Raw genomic sequence first — 26,773 nt, 5'->3', positions numbered from 1 at the left:
TGGCTCACACCTGTAATCCTACCTATTCAGGAGGCAGAGGATCACGGTTGGAAGCCAGTCCTGCCAAATAGTTCAAAAGATCCCATCTCAAAAAAAACCCTTCACAGAAAAATGGCTGGTGGAGTGGCTCAAGGTGTAGACCCTGAGTTAAAGTCCCATACTGCAAAAAAAAAGAAAGTAACTGCAACCTGTAACATGAGAAATAGGTCACTTGATTTGATTTGTAGGAGGATTTGGGGGATCTTCAGGTGGACATAATGTTATTTTAGTTGAATACTTGGCAGTGGAAAATGCTGTAGTTGCCCAGTTCAGCTCAGTTTTGATTGACTTAGTAGCAGTAAGTAAAGCAAATGATAAGGTTTTGTTGGATAAGAGGAGGTAGTACAAAGAGAGATTTCCTATACTGTATGGTGAAAAGGAAAGTGTAAAGGAGTTTTTAATGACTGCTGATTTAGATCAGTTTGTAGGTTTCAGTAGTCTGCTGAAGCATAGCCTTTCTACTTATTAATATTACATTTTAAAATGCTGTGTTAACAAGTGTTAAAATTTGAAAAATTAGTTTATTGTGATGAGGTGATGGATATTGGAGATGTTTGCTCTGAATCAGTATAAAGTAGATTTTGATACTGTGACAGATGGTTGCTGGGGGTCCATTTGCTCTATCAGATGGAAATCACAAATAGTCAGGGTTAGCTTCCTCCGTGTTGGCAGCACTGAGATCTTGAGTACTAGAGGCTTATTGGCTGGGCAGGTCTAGGCTTTGAAGACCAGAGACTCTTAACTCTAAGGTCTGAGAACTAGAGACTTATGGCCCAAAGGTTTCAAAGCTAAAGACCTGTAGCTCTTATAGGTGTTTAGGCCAGAGTGAGTCCAGGCCTCCAAAGCCAGCAGCACTGCTTCCAGTAGTTAAGTGTCGCAGATCCCAAGCTTTGGATGTTGGGGCTTGGCAGCTCTCTAGAACTCTTTCAGCAACTGAGGCTTTCTTGTCTTGGCTCTTCATACTCTCTTTCCTTCTATAGTCTTTGCTCTCTGCTGCCTCTTGCCTTCTTAGTACTTCTGCAGTCCTTTGGAGTCTCTGCAGTCTGCACTTGGCCTCTTTCTGAATTTTGTTTTTGGTGGTACTGGGCTTTGAACTTAGGGCTTCCTGCTTGCTAGGCAGATGCTCTACCTCTTGAGCCAAGCCTCCAGTAGCACCTGGCCACTTTCTGGAACTCTTTAACTGCCTCCTAGCTGCTGAGTGAGTTGAAGGCTTACAGCCCTGCTTGTCCGGGGAGTTTATAGCCTGAGGAGTTACTCTCCAGCCTCTTTATAGCTGCTGCTGCAGGGTCCCTGGGGTTGGAAGCCCATGGTTTTGTCTGGTCTTAGTGTTACCAGCTGAGCACACTCTACCTATGATAAAGAACAGAAGTTGGCAATTAGAAACCATTTGAGAGAAGCCTTTATTGGGCCTAATGTGTAATACTGGTTGGGGCAGTACACAGAAGCCTTCCAGAATAACCTAACAAGACCAACAAATAGCCTGCTTGTATAGCTTGTGCTCAGATTGTAATTCTACCCAGCACAGCCTCAAATATGCATGGTTTCAATCTCCCCAATCACAGGCTTGACACATTGACTACTCACAGGCCTTACAGTATTGGGATTGTAAGGGTCCCTCAGGGGATCTTGAAAGTATCCATTTTCCCTGAAATCCCAGCTATTCAGAAGGTGGAGATACAAGGATCAAGGTTTGAGGTCTACCCAGGCAAAGTGTGAGACTCTATCTGAAAAATAAACTAAAAGCAAAATGACTGGGATCAAGTGGTAGAGCAAGATGTTTGAATTGTTCAGTTCTTTTAGTGTTCTGTCTAGGATTCATCTCTCTTTTTTTTCTTGGGGTTTGAACTCAGGGCTTCATGCACTGTACCACTTGAGCCACTCCACCAACCCTTTTTGTGTTGGTTATTTTTTTTTGGGGGGGGTACTGGGATTTGATCTCAGGCACTCACACTTGCTAGACAGGTGCTCTACCACTTGAGACACTCCACCAGTCCTGTGTTGGGTATTTTCGAGATTGGGTCTTGTGAACTATTTGCCCAGGCTGGCTTCTTTCTAATCACAATCCTCCTGATCTCCACCTTTTTTTTTTTTGACCTTTTAACTGCTATTTGTTTTGTTCTTATATTAGATGAAATCTGCCTCCCTGTGTATTTGGTCTTTGTTCCTGATAGACACAAATAGTGTGTTTGAAATGACCAGGTTTGAAGTCTTACACTACTACTTAGTTGTCTTACTCTGGACAGAGTGCTCACTCACCTCTGTAACTCATTTCCCACAGCTATAAAGCAGGGATGATAATAGAGGTCATTTCAGGATTAGATGAAATAATGTGTGTGTTTAATTAATATTAGATAATGATAATAGTATAATAATTATAATGAGCTTATAATAGTTTATAGTAGAATGTAATGACTGGAGTAATTGTGTCGAAGCTCAACATTAGGAATAAAATTACCTAGTTTATTCAAAACAAGTAAAGATTATTATTATTTTTTGTCTCATTTATTTATTTTTGAGACAAAATCTTGCTGTGTAGCCCAGGTTGGCCTTGAGCTTAAAATCTTCCTGTCTCTAACCTCCTCAGTGCTGGGATTACAGATGTGTGTCACCTTGCCTGGCTTGTTATTGTTACTGTCACTTCAGCTACAAAGAACTAGTCATCTTCTTTCTTTCTTTCTCAAGACAAACTTTAAAGTACATCCATGCAGCACTATGGGGAACATGTTCCAGAAATTTGTCTTCAAGCAGTTTCGTCATTGTGGGATCGATCGTTTGATGTGACCTCTGGATGCATCAAGGAGACTTAGTAGACAGGAGATGTAGGAGGTTGCGCCGGCATAGCACTGTTTTTTAATTAGAGAGGGAGAATATTTTAAGATAATGATTTAAAAGTATAGTAAAGTCATAAGCCAATAACATAGTCATTTATTAGCAAGTATTTTGTGCTGTACATTATTGTATATGTATTGTAGTTTCTCAAGACTGAGTCCCAGCCTTTTCCCTTCTGTTTGCCTGTTCACTGTTAAGATTCCCAAATGTATAATCTTTTTAAAAATGGCTTTTCTTTGGCGGGGGTGGGGTACTGGGGCTTGAACTCAGGGCCTTCACCTTGAGCCATTCCACCAGCCCTATTTTTGTGAAGGGTTTTTCAAGATAGGGTCTTTCGAACTGTTTGCCCCAGCTGGCTTTGAACCGTGATCTTCCTGAGAAGCTAGGATTACAGGTGTGAACCAGTGGCACCTGCCTCATGTTTTTGTTTTATTTAAAAATAAAAGATATGTATATTCTTGTTCCCTTTACAGATCGTTTTCTCTTTTTCTTGGAGTACCCAGGAGGCCATATTCTTAAAATAAAAATAAGAATTTTACAAAAATTGGGTGAGATTTACCTTTTAAAGTCTCTTAGGGTTCTGCTAGCTGCCAGTACTCTGTTTTAGCTGTTGGTGATTGGATATTTCCAACAATGAAGACCATTTATGGTTAGAATGTACCACAAGAATAAAAGTGTAGTTTTTAACAGTAACAGCTGGGCTGATTTTGAAAAAGATACTTAGTTTTCTGACACTGTAAACATAAAATATATAAAAATATAAATAAAAATACAGAAAATTTATAAATAAACTGGGGGAGTGGGTGCTGGGGATTGAACACAGGGCCTAAGTATGCACTCTGCCATGGAGCTACACCCCATAAGCCTCAGTAAATAAAAAATTTAATGTCATATTTTAAATAAAATTTCATCGTTAAATACCTAAGATTTTTAAAGTCAGTCTTAGTCATGGATCTCTTCCCATAAGTATGAGTTTCTTGCTTACAATTTAAGATTTCTATTTGTGTGATCTGCTTATAATGCTGACATGGACTCCTCATTAGGTAATCCTAATTGTCTCCAATACTGTTGTAGTTATTTCCATAATGGTATCAACAGGTAATGGATGCTTACGTGATACAAAGTAGGAGTTTTAAAAATTGTTTTTTTTCTGAAAAGGTTTTGTATGATTTGAAGATACTGAGTATTAAAATTAATTTTCTAATACTTCCTTGAGGGAACTGAAAATTCTTGAGAGCTCAGAATTCGAGTTGGAACTATTACACCGTTACTCAGAGTTAAGAATCCGTTTGAATCTTTGAAGCTTACTCATTTGAGCTAAAACTACAGTCCTTCATTTCAGCATACTATTAGCGACAAAAGACTAAAGAGTTGTTTACTGAATAGAACATAAACCAAAGCTTTAAACTCAGTGGACTGATTTAAATACCTAATTTCTTGGAAAATTTGTGAGAGGAAAAAAAAGTAATGAATCAAATTTTACTGAATCAAAGACTTAAGTCACTCCTAATCATTCCCTAAGTTTTAATGATATAAGCAAAATTGTTAAATGTTGAGTCTTTGTAGCTACATTGTTGATCTCCAGCTAAATTGATGCGTTAGTTTTGTTTTTATATATAATACTTATTTTGAGTTAAATTGTTACTATTTGAGTTGATTCTATTAATTTCTTTTTTTTTTTTTTTGGTGGGACCAAACTCAGGACTTTGTGTTTGCAAAGCAGGTGCTCTACCACTTGAGCCACACCTCCAGTTCATTTGGTTCTGGTTATTTTTGAGATGGGGTCTCATGAACTATTTTTTCTGGATGGCCTTGGACCATGATCCTCCCAATATCAGCCTCCCAAGCAGCTAAGAATTATATGTATGAGCCTGCAGCTCTTAGCTGATTTCTTATTTTGTATTTTCCCCTTTGTATTAAGTTGATCACATCTGATTTAAGACTGCAGCCTGTCATTAAAACTTTTTTATGACTTGGAAAATTAAAATTTAACTTTGTAATGTGATTTCTTGGATTATTTCATTGAATAACTTGAATTTATGGGATCTGGGAAAATCATGAGCTTAACCTTACCTTATTCCTCATAACTGTCTTTGTGTTTTCCTTACTAATTATTCATTCATTTAAAAACATTAAATTTTTTTCAAGTCAGGAGTGAGTGGCACAGGGCTGTTATCCAAACACTTGGGGGGCTGAGGCAGGAGAATTGAGAATTCAAAGTCAGCTTGGACCACATAGTAAGAGCTTGTCTCAAAAGTAAAACAAAACAAAAACTAAACAAAACTTTTTTGGGTAGAAATTAAAATATTGAGATGAATGCAAAAAAAAAATCATGGTTTTTTTTCATATGAAATGATATAGGTAGTTTATCCAAATGCTTCTTTATATATATTGGTAATTTTGAATTAGATACTGTTTTACTCTATTAGGCTAATAGTAGACAGTAGTGTGTAACATGGTATGTGATTAACAACAGTGTTGATAGTTTTTTTGTGGGTGGGGGTTACTTGTATTTGAACTCAGGGCTTCATGCTTGTGTGGCAGGCACTCTACTGCCTGAGCCATGCCTCCAGCCCTTTTTGCTCTTGATATTTTGGAGAGAGGGTCTCATTTATTGCCTAGGCTGGCCTGGACTGTGATCCTTCTGTTATAGGAGTCCCATCATTGCTGGGATGACAGGTACTTGCCATCATACCCAGCCTTTTCACATTGAGATGGGATCTGGTCAGTTTTTCCCCCAAGCTGTCTGAGAATCATGATCTTCTCAATCTCAGCCTCCCAAGTAGGTAGGATTATAGTCATGAGCTACCCGGGTCTACCTGTATTAATAAGTTGTAGGTATGTGTGTTGTATTTATATGATAGCTTAAAAATTCTTGTGAATGTATATTTTAACTAGTTTGGAAATGTTTACTTTAAAGATGAAAATATGGAAGGATAGATTTAACATCCACATTTCTAGAAGATATATTTATAAATCTAATCTTGTGTTGTGAGCATTCAGGATATCCAACTCATTAAGGCCCCTGAAAATGTCTACAGTAATTTTAATGATGGGAATCATTTTCATAAGACTTCTCTATAACTAGTGCTAAGAATTTAGTGAAATTTCTAAACATTAGTAAGAAATTACATATAAAAATACTCAGACCCATATTTCTGTTGATTTCTAAAATTTTCTTTATAGAAAAAGATCCTTTTAAGGTATGGTTTAATTGTAGATTTTTAAAAGATGATATAAAAAATTAATAAAGTAGGAGTTGTAATTATTTATAATTTAAAAAAGAATGGATTGTATTCTAAAGGGTCTGTAATAAAACAGTTGGAAGTCATCATGAGCATGTATGAGCATGAATGTGAAATCTGTACCTGATTCAGTAGCTGAAGTAGTTCTCTTTTTTTTTTTTTTCTGGCTATCTTAGAGCCAACTCTGAGCTGCAGAAGCAAGAGACCTTTTGGAACTGTGAAATCCTTACTGCATATCTTTGCTGAATATTCTGCTTCTCTGGCAGCTGATTGAATTTTTCATGGAATTGTGTGCCTTACTAAAATTTTGAAGTATTTTCTATGGATTAACCATGATCACATAATAGAAATGTTATATATGAATCTATGATCTGTATAATTGTGATTCTTAAATTTTTTTTCTGTAATCTTCATTCTGGTAGGTCTTTAATACTGAGCTGGAATTATGTACTTACCTTCTTGACATAAGCATTACACAGATTGTAGTTTAGGGATGAGCTACTGCTATTTAAATAATTGAATTAAATAATTGAATAGCTGGACCTAAGAACTAGGGGAATTTAATTAAACAGAAGATTAATTAAGAGTCTCCTGTGATAGTAAACCAAAAATTCATAGTAATAACTTCTGAAGTTAAAAAGTAATAATCTTTTTCTTTTGAACTAATTAATTTCACGTAATTTGGACATGAAAAAATAGGAAAACTTGCTTTGTCAGTCTAAGGATAAAGGGGAATTTGAAAATTGATTTATCTGTGTATTCCAGTATTTTAGATTTCCAGTGTCTTTTAACTTTTTATCTGTTTTTGCTTGTTATGTTTAGAAAGCTTATTTATTTTGTAAAATTTTCATGTGCATTGAGTTCAGATGATAAATTCTCAGTTCAAATAAAGCAATTCAATTGTAGGGTTTTTCTTGTTTTGTTTTTGTTTTTTTGAAACAAGGATCTTACTATGTATCCCAAGTTGCTGTGATCTTGTGATCTTCCTTGCTTCAGCCTCTCATGTGCTGGGATTACAAGAATGAACCACTATGCCCACCCACTTGTGACTTTTTTTGTGGTACTCAGGTTTGAACTAGGGGCCTCACACTTGCTCTTGTCTGTGGGCAAGTGCTCTTTCACTTAAGCCATGCCCATAGTTCTTATTTCTTTAGGTATTTTTAAGAGAGGGTCTCACAGTTTTTGCCTGAGTGGGCCTCAGACTGTGATCTCCTACCCATGCCTCCCACCTAGCTTGCTGTGTTCCACTATACCTGGCTTGTTTGTTGAGATGGGGAATCACTGATTTTTTTTGGCTATTTATCCTTGAACTGCTAGTCCTGCTGAGTAGCTAGGACCAGTTGTGATAGTGTTCATTGTAACAGCATTTATTAAGCCCAGCGAACTGTAAATATGTTTGATTGTGAACTTCTGAAGGCCAGGACTGTGACTTACCATCTTTATTTCTCTTAGAACTTAGTATGCTACCTTGTATACAGAAGGCCATTACTAGTTGTATTTTGAATGGATTAGTCTGTGATGAAACAGGAATTTATGCTCCTTTTCAGTCAGTTGATTAAAAGTTAGAAAAGTAATAAACTAAAACTTATTTAAACTTATGTTTTCTTACAGAAGTATTTATTCTTCTGAAATATGAAGAATAGGTAACAAAGATTAAGAAGTATTTGAGCATTTGAGAAGCAGGTTTACTAAGACATTTACATTTTTATATTATGAGGTGGTTACTCAGTTTGATGAGAGCGTGTTTCAAGAAAATTGTTTCTGAGTTAGAGTCTCAGTATGTAGCCCAGCCTGGACTCAAGTTCATGACCCTCCTGTCTCAGCCTCCTGAGAGATGGGATTGTAGGTATGCACCACCATGCCCAGCCCCCAAAATAAATCGGACTTTTTGGTGGCACTGGGGCTTCAACTCAACGCCTCATGCTTGCTAGGCAGGCACCCTGTCACTTGAGCCACACTGCCAATGCTTTTTTGTATTGGATATTTTTGAGATAGGATCTCTCAAAGTATTTGCCTGGACTGGCCTCAAGCCCCGATCCTCTTGATGTCTACCTTTCCAGTAGCTAGGATTACAGGCATGAGCCACTGGTGCCCAGCTTCAAAAAATAAGTGTTAATTTAGTAACTGGTCAGATTTATTCAGTAGTAGGTTTGATAAAGCCACCATTTTATTAAACTTGGGTTTATTTAGAAATGAACTAATTATGTAAAATGAGTTATGCATATATCAGACATACCCAACTTAAAAATTAAAAAGTATAAATTAAATATGCATATATTTAATTTAATAATGAGATCTGCCCTAATGGTAGGTATGTTTATTTTATAGGAAGGAAAACTGAGCTGTAGCTGCATGTGCTGCAGAGTCACATGGTGAGTTAAAGATCAAAATTTCATCCCACAACTTTTTAGTCCCAACTTTCATATTTTAATATTTGCTGTTAAAGTGTGACTTATAAAATTGACCAATGTCATGTGTCAATATTTAGGTGACAATTTACAGAACGTCAGTGCTGCTTCTTGATGGGTGACAACCCTTTTCAACCAAAAAGTAAGTGCTGCTTTCACAACTGAGAGTAGTATGCCTGGCTTTTGAATAACTTGGCTTCGGGAGAAAGGATGTTGAAGTAGCAAATACCCACATAAAAACTGAGTAAAGTAGAAGTGTTTTCTCCCTGTTAGTGGAGAAGACTGTGATTTATCAGCTTGGTATACATAATAACTTACAAAATATTGTAAAAGTATTATGTGTCTTCAAAGTGTTTTTCCTCAACAATATATCCTAATGGAACCTTGTTAAAAAGAATGGGAAAAATATTAGTTTGCTAGGACTGCCATAAAAAGTACCACAGACAAGGTGGTTTACAGAACAGAAATCTGTTTTCGCCAAGATTAACGTATTGCTAGGGTTGGTTTCTTTTCAGCCATGAGGGAAGGGTGTAGCCCTCTCCTTAGCTTGGGTGGGCATATTCTTTATAAATTCACATTCCTTCCTGCACATGTCTGTGTCTTAATCTCTTCTGTTAAGGACACCAGTTATATTGGATTAGGCCCCACCCTAGTAGTTTCATTTTAATTTAATTGTTTCTAAACACTGTCTCTCAATATATTAACAAGGTTTGGACTTTGACGTAAGATTTTTGGAGCCCATAGCATATATCATCTGAATGTAAATGATACTTTTTATTATTAGTACACAGCGAGTCTCTCATTTTTAAAATGGTGCATTATCTAACTTCACTTAGTTGATAGGTTATTTAAGTGCTCTAGACCTTTAGTCACCTATTGTATCGGGAGATATACACTACCAGTGACTCAATTTGACTGTGTGGAGATATATATATATAAATAATTAAAATATATGAAGAAACAAGGAGCAATTTGAAGCCTTATATGTTAAAGTTTGTATTTTATGCTATACATCTTCAATGTAGTTCAGAATTCAAAAGAAGATAAAAATGTGGTTTATTGAGGAATTTATAATTGAACCAAAGGTTAGGAGGGTCAGGTGTTCAGTATTTTTTTCACTGTCTGAAGTTGAATATTTTTGATGGCATTATGTTGAGTGTTTATACTACTTCTCTGTTAGGGAGTTAGTTATCAAGAGTAGGTAGGTTCAAGTAATTTCTCGAGTCAATCAATTAGAAACAGTTTCTGGTCTAGACTGAAATGATGTAGTCTGTAAAGGTGATAGGAAAGATATTCTAGGTAGAATAAGAGCTCTAGATCCAGAGTAGGTGTGATGTTTCATGTATTTGAAATATACAAATGCTGAACTATGAATTATCAATGAAAATTAGTATTTTTTAATGGTCTGATTGAAAAACTCTTATCTAATTAAAAAAAAAAAACAAAACTATTCTCACATTTATAATCCTAGCTACTTGGGAAGCTGAGATCGGGAGGGTTGTTCGGCAGGGTGTTCAGAAGACCTCATCTGAACGAATAGCTGGGTGTGGTGCACCTGTTATTCCACAATGGCAAGAAACTTAAAATAGGAGGATCACAGGCCAGGGCAGCCTGGGCAAAACCTGAGACTCTATTTCCAAAATAACCAGAGCAAAATGGGCTGGAGGCATGGCTCCAATGGTAGAACCCTTGGCTAGCAAGTGCAAAGCCTTGAATTGAACCCCAGTACCTCCAAAAAACATAAACAAAACCAAAAGGCAGTATAGTTTAAAAATGAAAGAGTTCAATTCATGATGTTGATGACATGGGAAAATAGGAAGGCTTTATTTAAGTTTTTTTTTTAATAGTCAGTATTTAAGTAATATTAGAAAGGTTTTTTTCTTTTTTTTTTTTTTGCAGTACACTGGTGTTTGAATTCAAGGCCTTATGTTTGTTTGGCAAGTGCTCTATCACCAGAGCTACACCCTCAGCTCAGCCTCAGTCTTAAATATGGGCAGAAAACACATTTGGCCTGGAGGCATGGCACAAGTGGCAGAGCACCTGCCTAGCAAGTATGAGGCCCTGAGTTCAAACCTCAGTACCACCAAAAATAAAAAACACATATTATGAAATTTTAGGACAATGGAGATAAAAAGGATATACTAAGATACACTGGGGAATAGAGTAGGGGAAGAAATAAGTCATGCATAAAGGATCAAGAAGAATAGAAAATATAAACACAAAAATAAAAAATTCTTATAAAAATTAATTGTGAACCTAGGATTCTATACTCAGTCAATCTTTTCATCAAAATAGGAAAAAATAAAGATCAGTAACATTACACAATACTTACCTCCCATGTACCTTTTCTAAAGAAGCTACTATGGAATCCACCAAAGCATTAGACATAATGAACAAGGAGGAAGACACAGGCTCCACAAACACAGCATTCAATGCAATGTAGAGTCCAGGTCAGTACAAGTTCAGTAGGCCTCAAGAACACTCAGCTGAGATGGGCTCAGGGCATAATACTTTAGGAAGAATGTATCCAGAAGACCAAAGAAAAGATTTAAGATTCATATTACCTGACAAGATTTTATTGGGCAGAAAACTGAAGTGAGAGTCTACAGGGGGGTGGGGGAGGTCTGGGAGATAGGGCTACAAACTAATAAAACTTAACATGATGTTGGGTGCTAGTGGCTCATGCCTGTAATCTTAACTGCTCAGGAGGCAGAGATCAGGAGGATGGGGATTTGAAGCCAGCTGGGGTAAATAGTTTGTGAGACACTATCTCAAAAAACCCATCACAAGAAAAGGGGTGGTGGAGTGGCTCAAGGTGCAGGCCCTAAGTTCAAACCCCAGTACCATACCACACACATAAAAAGCTGGAGTTTTGCTCAAGTGGTAGAGAACCTGCCTAGCAAGTATAAGACCCTTTGTTCAAACTTTAGTACTGAAAAAAAAAAAAAGTGAGAAATGTCTCAGTTTGCCCTAGATGGAATAAGCCTCACTCATTTCCCATATTTTAGCTTAGTACCTTATCTTTGTGTTGCTCTGTGACTGACATTCCTAAATTTGATTCAGTAATGTCAGTTTGTTTCCCATCTCTTGTTTATGTATTGTTTTGGGTTTTTTTCATGGGATTGGGGTTTGTACTTGCAAAGCAGGTGTTCTACCACTTGAGCCACATCTTCTTGTGTATATTCTTAGTCTATGTCTATCTGCCTTTTGCTAATACCTTTTTCTTTTCTTTCTTTCTTTTTTTTTTTTTTAAAGATAATGGGTAGGTATAATCTTTTTTGTAGAGATAATCACAGTCTAGGTATGTGACAGACTCATTTTGACTGGATTTGACTTGTCAAATTTTCTGGCCACTGTACTCATTTTGACTGGATTTGACTTGTCAGATTTTCTGTCCACTGTAAATAACTACTGTTATTCATTGTCTAACTATCAGGGTTTGAACTCAGGGCTTCATGCTTGGAAGGTAGGCACAATATCGCTTGAGCCACTCCACTAGCCCTGTTTTGTGTTGGGTGTTTTCAAGATAGGGTCTCTCGAACTATTTGCTTGACTGGCTTCGAACTGTAATCCTCCTGATCTCAGTTTTCCAAGTAGGTAGGATTACAGGAAATGAGTCACCAGTGCCAGGCCAATCTACATCTTACCTAGTTTATGTCTTGGGGAGTGAGCATTCAGTTTCTTACTGTTACTGCCACATACTGACTATAAATTCAGTATTTGCTATTAGGATTTTTAAAATTAATCTTTAATATCATACTACATATTACAAAGTGTTTTATTTTTCTTTTTGAAAATAAGATTTGCTTCTTTCTTTTTGAGAATCAGATAATTCAAAAATGGCAGAACTCTTTATGGAATGTGAAGAAGAAGAGCTGGAACCATGGCAGAAGAAAGTAAAAGAAGTTGAGGATGATGATGATGATGAGCCAATCTTTGTTGGAGAGATAACAAGTTCAAAACCAGCAATTTCAAGTAAGCATTTACTTTTAGTGAAGCTGAGTTTTATAAAGGTATTATTTCTAATGGAAAAACTTGTGAATTTTCTTATTCTTGTGAATATGTCTGTGCTATATGAATTTAGGGATGAGATATTAGGTGGGAGGCCAGTAAGAACTTGATATTCAGGATGGGATGTGATTGAGGAAGGAAGGAGCTAAGAAGTTAAATATCAGATGTACAAAAAGAGAAGTGGGCTTAGATTAGCTAGTAATATTGAAGGACTTCTGAGATTGGAAATTATAATTTTTACTGGAGCTGAGTAACTTGTTTATCTATTTGATCATTTTTCTTTTTTCTCACTTAAACCAAGAAGTAATGGAAAGAATGGATTTGGAATGTTTACCTTAAAATTTTGAAATGTACCAAATAATAAATAAGTGTGTTAGTTCCAGATGAAAGTTCTCACAACCAGGCTTCATTGCAGTGCCATCATACATGACTGCAAAATGAATGCACAGTGAATGATCACACAGTCTGTAGCCTGTGTAATTAGTGCATTATAGCTTTGACCATATCCATCTTTCAGTAACTCTTTCGTGACTCATTCATCAATAACTCATTCATGTAAATAGAGGGACATTGTATATAGCCACCATACTTGATGATATAGCAACTAGTAAATTTAAATCCTTTTGGCTTTCTTGCAGAACAACCTCTGGATTATTAACTTTCAGTTAGACTAATTGGACTTGAGATTATTATATTGTTAAGGCACAGATACCTGTGCTTGTTAAAACATCTATCAAAAATGTCTAAAATGCAGAGAAACAGTGTACAAATTTCAAGGAAGAAGAGAAAAGATTCTTTTCTGTTTACGTTTGTTTGCTTTAAGCCAGAAGAACCTACCAAAAACTGTAATCTATCTAGTACATTAGTGTTTCTTGCTATGGCAGTGCTTAAAGGTGTAAGAGCCTATTTAAAAATTTCTTGAAACCCTAATTCTTGCTTTTCTTGCCTATAAACTTGATGGTAACTGGGATTTCAACTCAGGGCCTCACACTTGCTAGGTAGGTGCACTTGAGCCACACTCCCAACATGCCTATAAACTTGGAATAACATTTTTATTCAGTCTTAGCAGAGGGAGAATCATTTAACCAATTGAAATTTCAATACCATTTGCTATGGCAGATTGGTAATCTCTCATGGAATGCTGTTTGGCTTTTAAAATGAATTTGGTGACTAGTTTTTGTGGTTTTTTTGTTCCCTTGTCATTCTTTTGCTTTTTTTTGACTGTTAATAGTATTCAACTAGAACAGTGTATATTGCTTTAAAATAATTCCTTCAAAAAAATTGAATCCAATAGAATTTTTTTTCTAAGCATTTAAGATGAATTTAAATGACTTTATTGTGGTTTTATGTACAATATATGTGATATTTTAACATGGAATATGAATTAAATATGTATATAAAACTGTCAGAAGAGTAAAACTTGTATTTTAAAGATTCCTACCACTAAAAATACTATAGCAATAGTTCTTTGATGTTTTGAGTAAATATCGAATCTTGAGTTTCTGAGTGAAAACAATGACAAATTGTTTGAGCAGATTTTTCTCCACTAAAATTTCCATAGTGTTTAATTATAGAGCACTGCATTGACATTATCAGAAAGTAACTGAACTTTTATGGGACGCTTTACTATATAGAGTTATTTAGTGAGATCTAGTTCTTTTCTTCTATGAAGAATAAAAGGAAATTTTTTGCGAACTTTGGTGTATTCTTTAATTTTCTCCTAACGAGCAAATTTAAACAAATCCTCACTCTTCCAAAGTTTAGGGGTTTATTTATTTATTTATTTATTTTGGTACTGGGATTTGAACTCAGGGCCTCCACCTTGAGCCACTCCACCAACTCTTCTTTTGTGATGGGTTTTTTTGAGATAAGAGTCTCGTGAACTGTTTGCCTGGGCTGGTTTCAAACCTTGATCCTCCTGATCTCTGCTTCTGGAGTAGCAAGGATTATAGGCATGAGCCACCCGGCGCCTGGCATCACATTTTAATTAGATTACTGAATAAAATAGAAGTTACAGAATTCAAATGGTCCTCAAGTGTCTGTCAGGCTTAGATTAACTTCTGATGTAATGATAGATTTGAAACATCTTAAAGTCTGGTGAATTGTAGGTTTAATTCAGTCCGTAACTTCTGATAGTTTCCTCTTCACAACTTAAAAATGATAGATAATCCACAGAGATTCTCCATAATGAAACTTCAGGGCTGTTAGAGGTGAGAATGGAATATGAAGGTTGAGTCATAGAACCCATGTGTATTTATAACCTTGTCACCATTAAAAGAAAAGTATGTCCTTCAGTTATAGGTTATGTATAAATATATTTGGGGGAGATTTTTATTGTGTAAATTCTGATCTTTGCCATGCAGAATGTTTTCACCTGTATGCAATCAGATTTTTAGTTAGAATGAGATCGGCTGCTTATTCTTTAGAATAGTCAAGGCTGATAATCTTGTTTCTTTGGTTTCCTTTGCAGATAAAGATGTATGTACTTAAAATTAACTGTATTCTTAAATTTGTTTGTTTTCAGTTTATGATTTCAATCTTAGTATACATTTCATCCAATTTAAAAATAATTTTAATTTTTATAGATATTTTGAACAGAGTCAACCCCAGCTCATATTCAAGGGGGATAAAGAATGGTGCACTCAGTCGAGGTACAGTATTACTGTACTATTTTAATTTTAAAGTGAAATATTTTGACAACACTTGTTATATAGAAATATATTCAACATATTGTGTAATTTTAAAATACAGGTGTTAGTGCTGCATTCAAGCCTACAAGTCAACACTACACGAACCCAACGTCAAATCCAGTGACTGCCTTGCCAGCAAATTTTCATCCTGAATCTAGATCTCCAGATAGCTCTGTTATTGTTCCGCCTTTTTCTAAACCTGTAAGTGTTTCTGAAACTACACAGTCAGCTCAGGGATGCATTGGATATTATTTATCAGTATCAGTAGTGTGCAGTTAAAATACTTGACTATGATGGCAGACATTGAGTGAAGTGGAATCAGCATCAGAAAATGTCACCATCTTTATGATAGCTTAATGAAAGTACCCACCCCAATAGTATATAAGGGAATATTCTTAAATTTAATAGATAAAGTATTAAAAATTATGTTGTCAAAATATGCATAAAAGTATTATCATTAATGAATATTGCATAATGGAAAAATAATGCAAACTGGGCCTGGTGTTTCAAATTGTGAAAATTATTGAGCAGCCATCATAGTTTTTTATTCTGAAAACAGCTTCATAGTTCAGCTTCAAAAACCTTAGTAAAAAGTAATATATAATTATATATAATGCAGTAGTTATCATTATTGACTGTTACATTTATATAAGGATTTGTGCTTAATGCCATAAATTAATTCATTTAATTCTTAAATATTATTATCCCAATTTTGTAGTTGGGAAAACTGAGACTTACAGAAGTTAAGTGATTCATTCAAGACAACATAGCTGGCAGATGATGAATCTTGGATTCAGTTTAGGCTATCCATAGTTTATATGTGTATGCACACATATATACATGTATGTTATGTATGAATGTATACTTTTTAAAAAATGTAAGTATTGCCTTAATTCAACGATTTTCAAAGGATGGTCTGCAGTCCCTGGGGGTTCTCTAGGACTCTCAGGGTTTGGGAGTCAGCCCTGCTGTCATCATAATCAAAGACCCGGTTTGCCTTTTCCACTGTGGTGCCATTTGCATTGATGATGCAGAAGCAATGGTGAGTAAGCTGCTGATGCCTTATGTGAATCAAGACGGGCACCAACCTATACTAGTAGTTTTTGTATTAGTCATCCACCATGCACTCAACAGTAAAAAACTCCAGTTATACCCAACTCCTTGATGAAGTATTAAAAATGTACTAAACAACAATTTAACTACTAGACATCAATTAATGTCATTAATTTTGTTAACTCTACCCTTAAGGATGTGTGATTTCAAATATTCTGTATGATGAAAGTATGATGGTTTTCTTGAGGAAAGGCACTGTATGATTGATTGTGAACTAAACTACCTGCTTTTTAAAAAACTGAATGCCATTTTTACTTGAGTAAGTGACAAACCATGGAGTATTATTTATTTCTTTGTATCACTATTATCACAAATTTATATGACTTAACACACACTGATTATCTCACAATCTTATAGTTTCTGTGGGTCAGGAGTCAGATCATATCTTAGCTGGGTCCACTGCCTTAGGGTTTGACAAAGCTGCCTTCAAAATGCCATCCCTGAAGTTGCATTCTTACCTGAAGCACTACTGGGAACTTGTCTGCTTCCAAGTTCATTTGCTTGTTAGTAGAATTTAGTTCCTTACGGAATGTCAGACTGAGAATCTCGGTATTTTTCTGGATTTTGGCTCACTCCTTGCCAGGTGGGTCTTCTCATCCTGGCTGTTTGCATCCTCAAAGCTGCAAAGGAGAGTCCTTAGCAATGTCATTACTGTTTTAAGTAATATAATAATGCACATAAAATCATGTATCTACTTTCACCTTTGTCATATTCTACTGGTAGAAGCAAGTTAGAGTTCCTCCCCACACTCAGAGGAAGGGAATCACACATGATACAAGTATCAGGAGGTAGAGATCGTGGAGGCTTTAGAGTCTTATCTGCCACACACAGTTACTCAATCTTGAATTTGGCAAACATTTCCTCAAAATTGAACAAAATGCACCTGGCACTTCAAGAAAAACAACTGGTAGCAGTATTCTTGCCAGTGATAAAATTTGAACTTTCAAGTAAAAATTAGGATTTTTGAAAACTTTAGTCTGCCAGCCTGATCTTGGCAAGTCTTTTCTGATGGTGGTAGTATTAATAAATGATTTTTTGACACTATATAATGAACAGTGTTAATAGTTGAAATAACTCAAGGAAACCAATATTTATAAATAACCAATGTATATGGTACAAAATGGTGTGTGGGTAAAAGATCCATTTAAATTCTAACATAGACCAGTGATTTTAATGGAACAGAGTACAAAAAGTTCACAGAGTTTCACATTTTATACTGTGATAACCTTAAAGAAAGTACCAACTGATGAGTTTTGGAATACGATCAAAGTACTATATCCATAAGTGTCTTAAAGTACTATTAAATACTCCTTTTCTCAGTTATGTATTGTCATAAGGCCAAGTTTTCTTTATATTCTTCAACCAAAATAACATGTTGAAAGCAAAAGCAGATTAAAGAAATTTTAAAAAATGTAAAATAATGCCACTCTTCACATTTTTATGTGTTTGCAAGTCATTTTTTTATAAAAGTGTTATGTCGATCTGTAATGGTTTTACTCTCATGTAAAAATAAATAAGTATTTAAAATTTTTCTGTTTTAATTTCTAGCATGGTAAATATTAATAGATGGAATCAACATAAACAAAAACTCTTGGATTTACTAATTTTTAAATGTGTAAAAAGATTTGGAGCCAATGAGTTAGGGGTACCACTGCCTTAGAAAAAGAGTAATAAGATTTTCTGAAATGCTTGCTCTTTAGACAGAACAATAAGAGAAACCACTGCGTCTCTATCTTGGATCCTTTAAAGTTCCAAAAGTTATTTATAATGTTTTTAAAATGTAATAGATGTTCCTGAAGTCAGGCAGAAAGCTACGAGAATGTAAAAATTCTTTGATTAGTTGGAATCAAATTAACCTAGTGGTTTTCTCATGTTTGTCATAAGCTATTTGACAGTTGCAGGCGTGGGGGTTGGAGACTAGAAGGAGAGAGGTTGATTAATGTAGTTGGATAGATAAAAATCTCTTCCAACACTGGACACGTCGCGGGGGTGGTGAGGAACACAGCAAGGTATGGTATCTGTTGTTTTAAAAGCTAGAAAGTAGGGCCAGTTCTGACTCAAAATGTTTTATTTCTGTGGCATAGTTTTTAAATCAAAGCACCTCAGCTAGTGGTTCTCTTTTCCTTCTAGGAAAAGAGTAGTCTTGCCATTTGGTTTGGGTGGGATTTGGAAATGATGTGTCTAATGATTTATGATTAATAATTTTCCATCTTATGTCCTGTTTTTGTGTGTGTGTTTGTGTTACTTTTCCATGGACTATCTTTGTATCTAAACATGTTTTTCAGGTAGTGATGAGATTGTGACTATTGTCACAAACTCATTGTGACATAATTTGGGGCATGAGCTTTATAATCATTCACAACTGTTTCTAATTTCAGTTCCATAAGTAGCAAGTGGTGTTGTGTTGGGAGCTTTCTCAATCACACCTACACTTGTTTACCTATTTATAGAACAGTGAATAATATCAATACTGCTGTGATAGCTACTTGATATAATTCAGTTACTTTGTAGAGCAAGTACATTTAACATATGTACCTCTCATTTTGAGAGGTGAATAACCTGAAGTTAAGTAGTTTCTTGTCCAGGGTCATATAGTTAAACTTGCAAATCTTCTAAATTCCTGTAAAGTGCCTGCTCTTTAATTATATTTATCATCCTTCTGTACTGTCTTATAAGACATTAAAATTCTCTTTTGGAGAATTATTTTAACCAGTTATTTGTTGAATAATGTTCTTTCTTGACACTTTTAAGAGTAATAGCTAGCTGGGTGCTGGTGATTCATGTCTGTAATCCTAGCTACTTGGGAGTCTAAAATCAGGAGGCTGGTGGTCCAAGGCCAGCTAGGGAAAATAGTTTGAGAAACCCCCATCTCCAAAATAACCAGAGCAAAATGGACTGAGGGGTTGACTCAAAAGGTAGAGTACCTGCTTTGTAAGTGTGAAGCCTCAAGTTTAAACCTTGGTCCCACCAAAAACAAACAAACAAACAAAAATAGTGGCTGGTTGACTATTTTGTAGTAGTTGTTACCATTTTTAAACAATGCCAACTCAGTTTTGTCTTCTAAGTTGGAAAAAAGGCATATCATTTGTGTGTTGCTTTGAGTTTATATCCTATGGCTATTTTTCTAGCTGTCTTTTCAGTTTTGAGTTTTAAGCATTGTTGAACTTGATTGCTATATATTTTGACATGAAAAGCTTAGTCTTCACAATGACGATTCTTATAAATAGTATTGGAGTATACATGTGTATGTGTTTATTTAATGTATAATAGTCCTGGAGCATATATCCCCAAATTAAATTGACCATGCTTTTTATGATTTTTATACTAAATATGTATATACTTCCATACAGATTTACACTGCTTTACTGTTGACCACATTATGGTTCATTTCATACTTTTCACCCCTCTTCTCTTGAGATCTTCCAGCTAGCTTGGACTACCCTTTCCCTTGATAGAAGGGCTAACAACTCTTTTGAGCTCCAGGTCTCTAGGAGCTGAGTCACTGGCTGAAATCATTCTTATAAATTAGCTTCTATGCTAAAACTTGTCTTCCTGGCATTCTCAATTTCTTTACCCTGTTGGCCAGGTTGCTTTCATATTTGCCTTATGAGATGGGAAATTACCTGGCCTAGCACAGATTTCTGTGGGATGATTAGAAGAGTAAGGGGAATTTTCTTTCTCTTTCTGACCCATAGCTTATAAATTTTCCCAAGGAAAGTGGTTCCATAATTCCTGTCATGTGACATATTTATCCTTAATGCTGATACACAATATCACAGATTGATTCCCAGTTTGTCCTGATATTGTGGATGTGGAATTTTTAATTTTCGTATTTATAGCAATGCATTTTCTATTTTTCTCCTCTATTTATGCCCAGAGATTTTGCTGAGTTCTTTTGCTTCTTAATGGTGGCACCACATTTTTAGAATTCCTCAACATGTATCAGTCTTAAAAAGTGGATTTATGTTTCCTTTTTCTTGAAAAAGTTGGGTTAGAATTTGCTCTCCAAATTAGGTGACTAGTTTTTGTTGGTTAATCAAGAACAAACTAGCTCACTGGGTGCCGGTGGCTTACTCCTGAATCCTAGCTACTAGGGAGAGAGTCAGAGATCAGTAGGATTGCAGTTCAAGGTCAGCCTGCGTAAAAAAAAAGTGAGAACCCATCTCAAAAATACCCAACACAAAAAAGGGCTGATGGAGTGCCTCAGTAGGAGAGTGCCTGTGTAGCAAGTGTGGGCCCTGAGTTCAGACCCCTTTACCACCAAAAAAAAAAAAAAAAAGGATAAACTAGCTCCATTAGCTTGTTTTCAATTTTGGTAGATGATAATTTTGGCAAATTAGTAATTATCTTTGTGTTTTAACTTATTAAAGATTGAATCATCAAAGATTGCACTTACTAGTTTACAATTAAATTTGTCTTTATAAAAGTTTATGAAACAACATAATGTAACAAATGTAACAATGTTGGATAAATATAATATTCTTCCTTTGGAATATTTTTACAGGGTTACATAACAAACTCTTCACGAGTTGTATCAAATAATTCTTCAGAGTTACTGTTTGACTTGACTCAGGACACAGCATTATCACATTACCAAGGAAGACCAGCACTTTCTGTATCAGGTTTGTCTTAGTACTTCTTCCTTAAACTAATAAAGAACAATTTGTTCTATACGCATATGGAATTGACTTTCTGCTTTGAAACCCATATCTTCAGGTGAAGGTTTTCATATGTAGTAACATAGACTGGTGTTAATTGTTTTTTAATTAGTTTTTTGGATGGTTTTATAAAAGTCGTGGCTAAACTGTATTGAACCTTGGAGCCAACCTTTTTAAAAAAAAAAAAAAAAAAAACCTTTTTCTGTGAGTTAACGAAGCCATCAAATACCCTGAATATGCTGTTGAAAAAATCATTTTTATGGCCTTTTGTGTGAAAAAGTGTATGGATATAGTTGAATTCTTAATTAGGTTAGTTTCTTTCCCAGTAAGTGATTGCAGTATGATAGTTAAGTATAATTTTAAAGTGTTATTGTAAAGTGTCTGTAATAAAGAAATTGTACTTAGATAGTACTCAGTAAATGCCCTTTAAAAAAGTAGTGGAACTTGCTTACTGAAGAAAATAAGTGTATACGATAATAATGTTCTTCATTAACCTAAAATACATTTTTATACTGTGAAGGAATTTTGTCTTACTGAAAATTCCCTGTAATCAAGGAGTTAATTCTTACACACTGGCAATTTTGATGAATTTCAAATATTTGATTAAATAGAGATGTACATGATTTTAAAAAAATATTTACTAAACTAAATACAGAGAATTTACCAAACCCTCCTCCAATTTTTTTCATAGTAATACACTAGTACTTGAGATTTCTTTTTCCAAATAATACTTCATTTGATATTCACTTCTCTGAGAGTCACTTACATACTCAGTTTACTAACATCTCATTAATAAACTAGATAAGAATCAAAAGAAACAGGGAGAAAAAAAATTGTATTAAATCTGCTTTTAGAAAGCAGACTTTATTCATAGAAAAAGTCAATTCTTGAAACTTCTTAGAACAAAGGACAAATAATGTCTCCTACTTTCCTATGTTTTCTACTATAGAGAGTGTGAACCTTTAGCCTGCGCATTAAATAGGATCATTTGGAAGATGTAAGCTTGAGCTTCAAAAGAATTTTCAGTCTTTATCAAGTCCGCTTACCACTTTTCCCTTCAGTTTTCTTATATTTTTTAAAGATGGAGATAACCATTTTTCTTGAATAATGCATTCATTCTCTATAACTGGAAGCAGCCATTTGGAGATATAATTTTAATTCTTGCTCTGCTTTACACAGGATGTTTTTGATGCCCAGATAAGTGAAATGTGAAAATGTATTGATAATGTTTAAAGGACTTGACAACAAACAGTTGTTATGCATGGTAATTATGAATAATAGGTGTGCTATTGTTCAGTAGCATGATTGATAGACTGCTGTAAGGAGATGATGGAAGTTTGGAGAAGATGGATTTGAGTTTGATCATGAATGAGAATAGGATTTTCACTGGCAGAAATACAGCTGTTGGAGGGTAAGGAACAGCACAAGCCTAACAGAACAGAGATAAGTTAAAGTTTTAGAATTTAAAAAAATGACATTATTTAATGTTGAAGTTTTTATGTTAAGTTCTTACCTTAAAGCAATCTGATTTCACCATCCAGTCTGTTTCATAATCAGTTGCTTAATTCAAAATTCCAGTACTCGTTGGTTTTTCAAATAATCTAAACATCTCACAAGAATGCAGATGTGATTATGTACTCTTTTCCATGTACCTGCAGTCTATCTGTTTACAATCAAGTGCTTTGAGGATGGGGGAGAATCATTTTTATGTTATCACAAAGAATGAGACAGAGAAGCTAACTAGTATTTTCCTGGCAGGTATGCGTTATTAAAAACTGATTATTTCAATAGTGAATCTTTTCCCCTCTAAAGATGCAAAATTAGTAATGGTAATAGCTGTCATTTATTACTGAAGGCTTTCTGTGTTCCAGATATTTTGTTGAGGTGCTTTAAGTACATTACATTGTTTATCCTAATTTTACAAAAGAAGAAACTGAGGTCCAGAGAAGTTAAATGAGCTAAGAATACATAAGCTGGAGAGTGACAGAGTCTAGATTTGAACTTAGGTTGTCTGACTTAAATGCCTGGAATATTTCTAGTATTTATCATTTCTACTTCTAATGTATAGTTGGGGTTATTAAAGTGTAATGTGCAGTTTGAGAATCCTTTGTGCAACGTACATTGTGTGTAATTTTCAAAAAGAACCTTGCCTGGTTATCACCTAAATATCACCAGTTCTCCTGCTAATGCCCCAAATAAGGCTAAAATCCTTTAACCTTAAAGTAATAGTTTTCAAATGGAAAAGTATTTTTAGGAATGAAATCTTTATGTAAACAAAAACTTATGCAAAAGGCTAATAACTGAAATGGAAAAGTTTTTCTATTAGACATGCCCAGTATATTCTCTAAAATGAACCTACTAAGATGTGGGTAAGGTTGTATGAAAATCCTTATGTACTTCCATTATGTGCCGTTTCACATGAATGAGTAAAATATTACTAGAGTAGCTGTTTCCACTTTATGCCTAGCAGTCAATGGGTAATTCCATCTAAAGCCATGCTGGAGACCACTCTTGAGTGTGTTAGGTGGGAAAAGGGCTTACATTACAGTAGACATTTTAAGTTGTTAAATAAAAATGCATCATAAGGGTCTCTAAACTTTTGGAACAAATAAAAATTAATATGATTTTGTTTTTTATGAATGAATGTACTTAATTATCTAGAGACAATTCATTTGTAAAAACTAATTTCAGAATATTTGGTGCCTTAAATTTTTTTTCCTTGGGTTATATGGGTCTGGCTTTTATAATAGCTGCTTACGTATTTTTTTATTTTGAAACATATTTAGAACTTTCATAGAAAGATTATTTTGTAAATTATTTGACTAAATATAATTGATAATAAATATGCTGTTTCTTTACACTCTGTGTATTTGTGCCATTCAATTTTTATTATCATTATTAGTGTGATATAATTCAATTATATTATCTGTAATTTACTTCCAAAGTATTTTTACCTAGTTGTAAGCAGTATTCTAAAGTATTTTCAAATTCCCATTATGTAAATCATTCTAGGTATGAATGAAAGTTTGTTTTTATCAAAACGTCCTTCTGCTTCTGAAGTAAACAGTGTTAATCCAAAAAAGCCTAAGCCCAGTGAAAATGTTTCTGGAACAAATTCCTCGGCTGTATTCCCATTAGTTAAATCTCCTTCACTGACATCTCCCCAGGCTATGCCATCAAAAGGTAAATGTGAAATTTGGCATATAAGAAAGAAATTGATACAGTATTTGTACATAAATTTTGGAAGTTGTTGTAAACTTAAAGACTTTATTAGTCATTATTTAAGATAAAAAGTATGACTTTTGAATCATAAGTGTTCTGAATTTATTTTAGGTGCAAATACCTCATCTAAAGATGGAATAACTTTTCCAAGGGCTTGTCCAAAGTGCAATATTCATTTCAATCTTTTGGATCCTCTGAAAAATCACATGAAGGTAGATGTCTTTCAAAATTTAATTTTTAAAAAGTTTACATATCACTAAAAATAGTAATGGTGGTTTACAGTAAATAATGGTTTGTCCTGATAATTCAAATAAGAAATATTATCATATTGGGTATTTCCATATAACTTAGGGAAAATTTTACATTCACAATGATTATATAAGACTAAATTCCTTCTGAATCATAAGATTTAAAAGTTAGGTTCATGTATTTATATTGTATGTTCATTGATTTTTTTTAACAAAATAATGTATCAATTAGTATTTTATTTGCTAGATCATACTGTCCTTCAAATTTAAAAGACATTTTATTATATACAACCTTTTTAATAGGTTAAAAACTATTTTTTGTGTATGCTAACATGTGCATTTCACATTATATAATGAAAATCTTGAGTTTTAGATTTTAATTAATACTCAAATATAACCTCCAAACAATGAAGAATTTTATTTGAAATAATTGTTTTGACACAGTCCAGAATATAGTTAGTATAATTGTTATAAATTAATTTGAAATTTTTATTGGTTGTATGGGGCTCTTGATTTAGATTTTAAGAAATTTTCAAAGTTGTAATGAATTATGAGGTTTAGGTAACACTTTCCTTAAAATATTAGATATAAGATTCTGCTGTGTCTGTATAAAGATAGCCTGTGCCCTTTTCATGCCTACTATAAATGGCAGGAAGGGATAAAGGAGATAAGGAAATGGTAGTATAGATTATATAAGGAAAAGAAGGAAGGAGAAGGGTTCAGTGGCAAGAATTAATTTAGGAAGAGCTCTTGCTTGCTATTTCAGAGATTGACAAATTTACAAAAAAGTAGAATAAGTAAGGGGAGCTTTTTAAAATTTTCTAATGCGGACTCTTTATTCATGTACTCAACTTTTTTTTGTCTACCACTTCTTGCAGCTCCCAGAGTATAGCCTCTGGTAATTGTACTTTGTGCTTTGGTCTTAATATGAAAATTGTCCTGTAAATGTGCTTTCAGTTTTCCTCTTCTGTGTAGTGTTTGGATGAGACATGTAATGTTTTTATATTTGGCATTATAGCTGGAGAGAAGAAAAAGGGGGAGGCTGTGTTCTTTATTTACCTGTAATTTTTTGGCTAGGTAATATAGTCAGTCATATATTTCAAGTTAAACAGCTTACACAGGGAAGGGATACATATGAAGAATCTTACCCCTAACTCTTATTTACCTGGTTCCTAGTATGGCTGTCAAAGAAAATAATTCTTATGTCCTCCCTGATTTTCTTTTGCATGTACAGATAAACATAAATGTTCTTTTGTTTCTCTATTTTGTATACAAATTGTAGCATATTATATATACTTCTGCAGTTGAAGAGGCTGGCAACTGTTGTCCCAAGTGTGACTTTTATGTGTTACAGCATTATTTATAACTACTTGTATGGGAGTAACCAAAGTATCAGAGAAAACTGCAACATTTTGTGAAAGGAAGGTATCTCTATAGTACGTAATGATATGTGATGATGTTTAAGACATATTAATAAACCAAGTTGAATATAATGTGAACAATATATCTTTTTCTATATAAAGAAATCTCAGAGCATAGACATCAATTTAGAAAATGAAAATTTAAAACTATGGGGTCAAGAAAAGCAAACACTGCTTGATCTCAATTCATGGAATCTAACAAAGTTAATCTCAATGAAGTTTAATTCATTAGCAGTTACCAGAAACTTGGGAGATGGAGAGAGGTTGGTCAACAAGTACAGTGTCACAGTGAGATAGGAAGAGTAAGAGATTGTGTTCTGTGGCACAGTAGGATGAATATAATTAACAGTAATGCATTGCATATTTCAAAGTACTTAGAGGATTTTGGATTTATCCATTATAAAGAAATGCTAAAATTTAAGGTGATGTGTATGTTAGTTACTTTTATTTGGTCATTACCTATTGTAAATATGAATCAAAACATCACATTGTACCTCATACAAATATACAAATATTATGAGCCATTCAAAAAAATTGAACCAGATTTGGTAGGTATAGACCTATAATCTCCACATGAGGTTGGCAGAGAGAGGAGGGTCATAAGTTTGAGGCCAGCCTGGGCTGCATAGTGAGACCTTGTCTCAGAAATTAAATGAAACAAGTAAAAATTTAAAGAAAATGAAAAATGGTGGGTCTTTTTATTTTCTAGCTTACACATTTTAATATATCACATTTTAATATTATAATGACAATTTCCATTTGAAAATAATGTGACTTTTAGATCATTCTTGAATGATTTTTTTCTGTTATAAGTAAATTGAAGTTGACTATATAATAGAGATAATGTTTTCTTTGAATGGAAAAATATTTGAAGTAGTCAAATTTCCTA

At 34.3% G+C, this 26,773-nt stretch overlaps 1 protein-coding gene across 17 annotated transcripts in view; it reads left to right on the top strand.

Moving 5' to 3' along the window:
- The window catches only part of Znf280d (zinc finger protein 280D), a 104,255-nt gene that overhangs the window by 11,908 nt on the left and 65,574 nt on the right, over positions 1-26,773 (top strand). For 8 of the 17 annotated variants that reach the window (XM_074066020.1, XM_074066019.1, XM_074066017.1 and 5 more), the window contains exons 2-9: positions 8,442-8,485; positions 8,602-8,663; positions 12,344-12,496; positions 15,118-15,183; positions 15,284-15,423; positions 20,840-20,957; positions 24,006-24,176; positions 24,327-24,427. In XM_074066020.1, the coding sequence (XP_073922121.1) occupies positions 8,636-8,663; positions 12,344-12,496; positions 15,118-15,183; positions 15,284-15,423; positions 20,840-20,957; positions 24,006-24,176; positions 24,327-24,427 (777 nt within the window). In that variant the 5' untranslated portion in view covers positions 8,442-8,485; positions 8,602-8,635. Of the gene's footprint in view, positions 1-8,441; positions 8,486-8,601; positions 8,664-12,343; positions 12,497-15,117; positions 15,184-15,283; positions 20,958-22,290; positions 22,405-22,651; positions 22,752-24,005; positions 24,177-24,326; positions 24,428-26,773 lie in introns of those variants that run through there. The other 9 variants (XM_020177623.2, XM_074066018.1, XM_074066016.1 and 6 more) reach the window with 9 other exon arrangements.

Source organism: Castor canadensis, chromosome 2 (assembly GCF_047511655.1).
Source record: "Castor canadensis chromosome 2, mCasCan1.hap1v2, whole genome shotgun sequence".
In the NCBI taxonomy this organism is placed as follows: Eukaryota; Metazoa; Chordata; class Mammalia; order Rodentia; family Castoridae; genus Castor; species Castor canadensis.
This window is presented reverse-complemented; position numbering and strand designations above follow the sequence as displayed.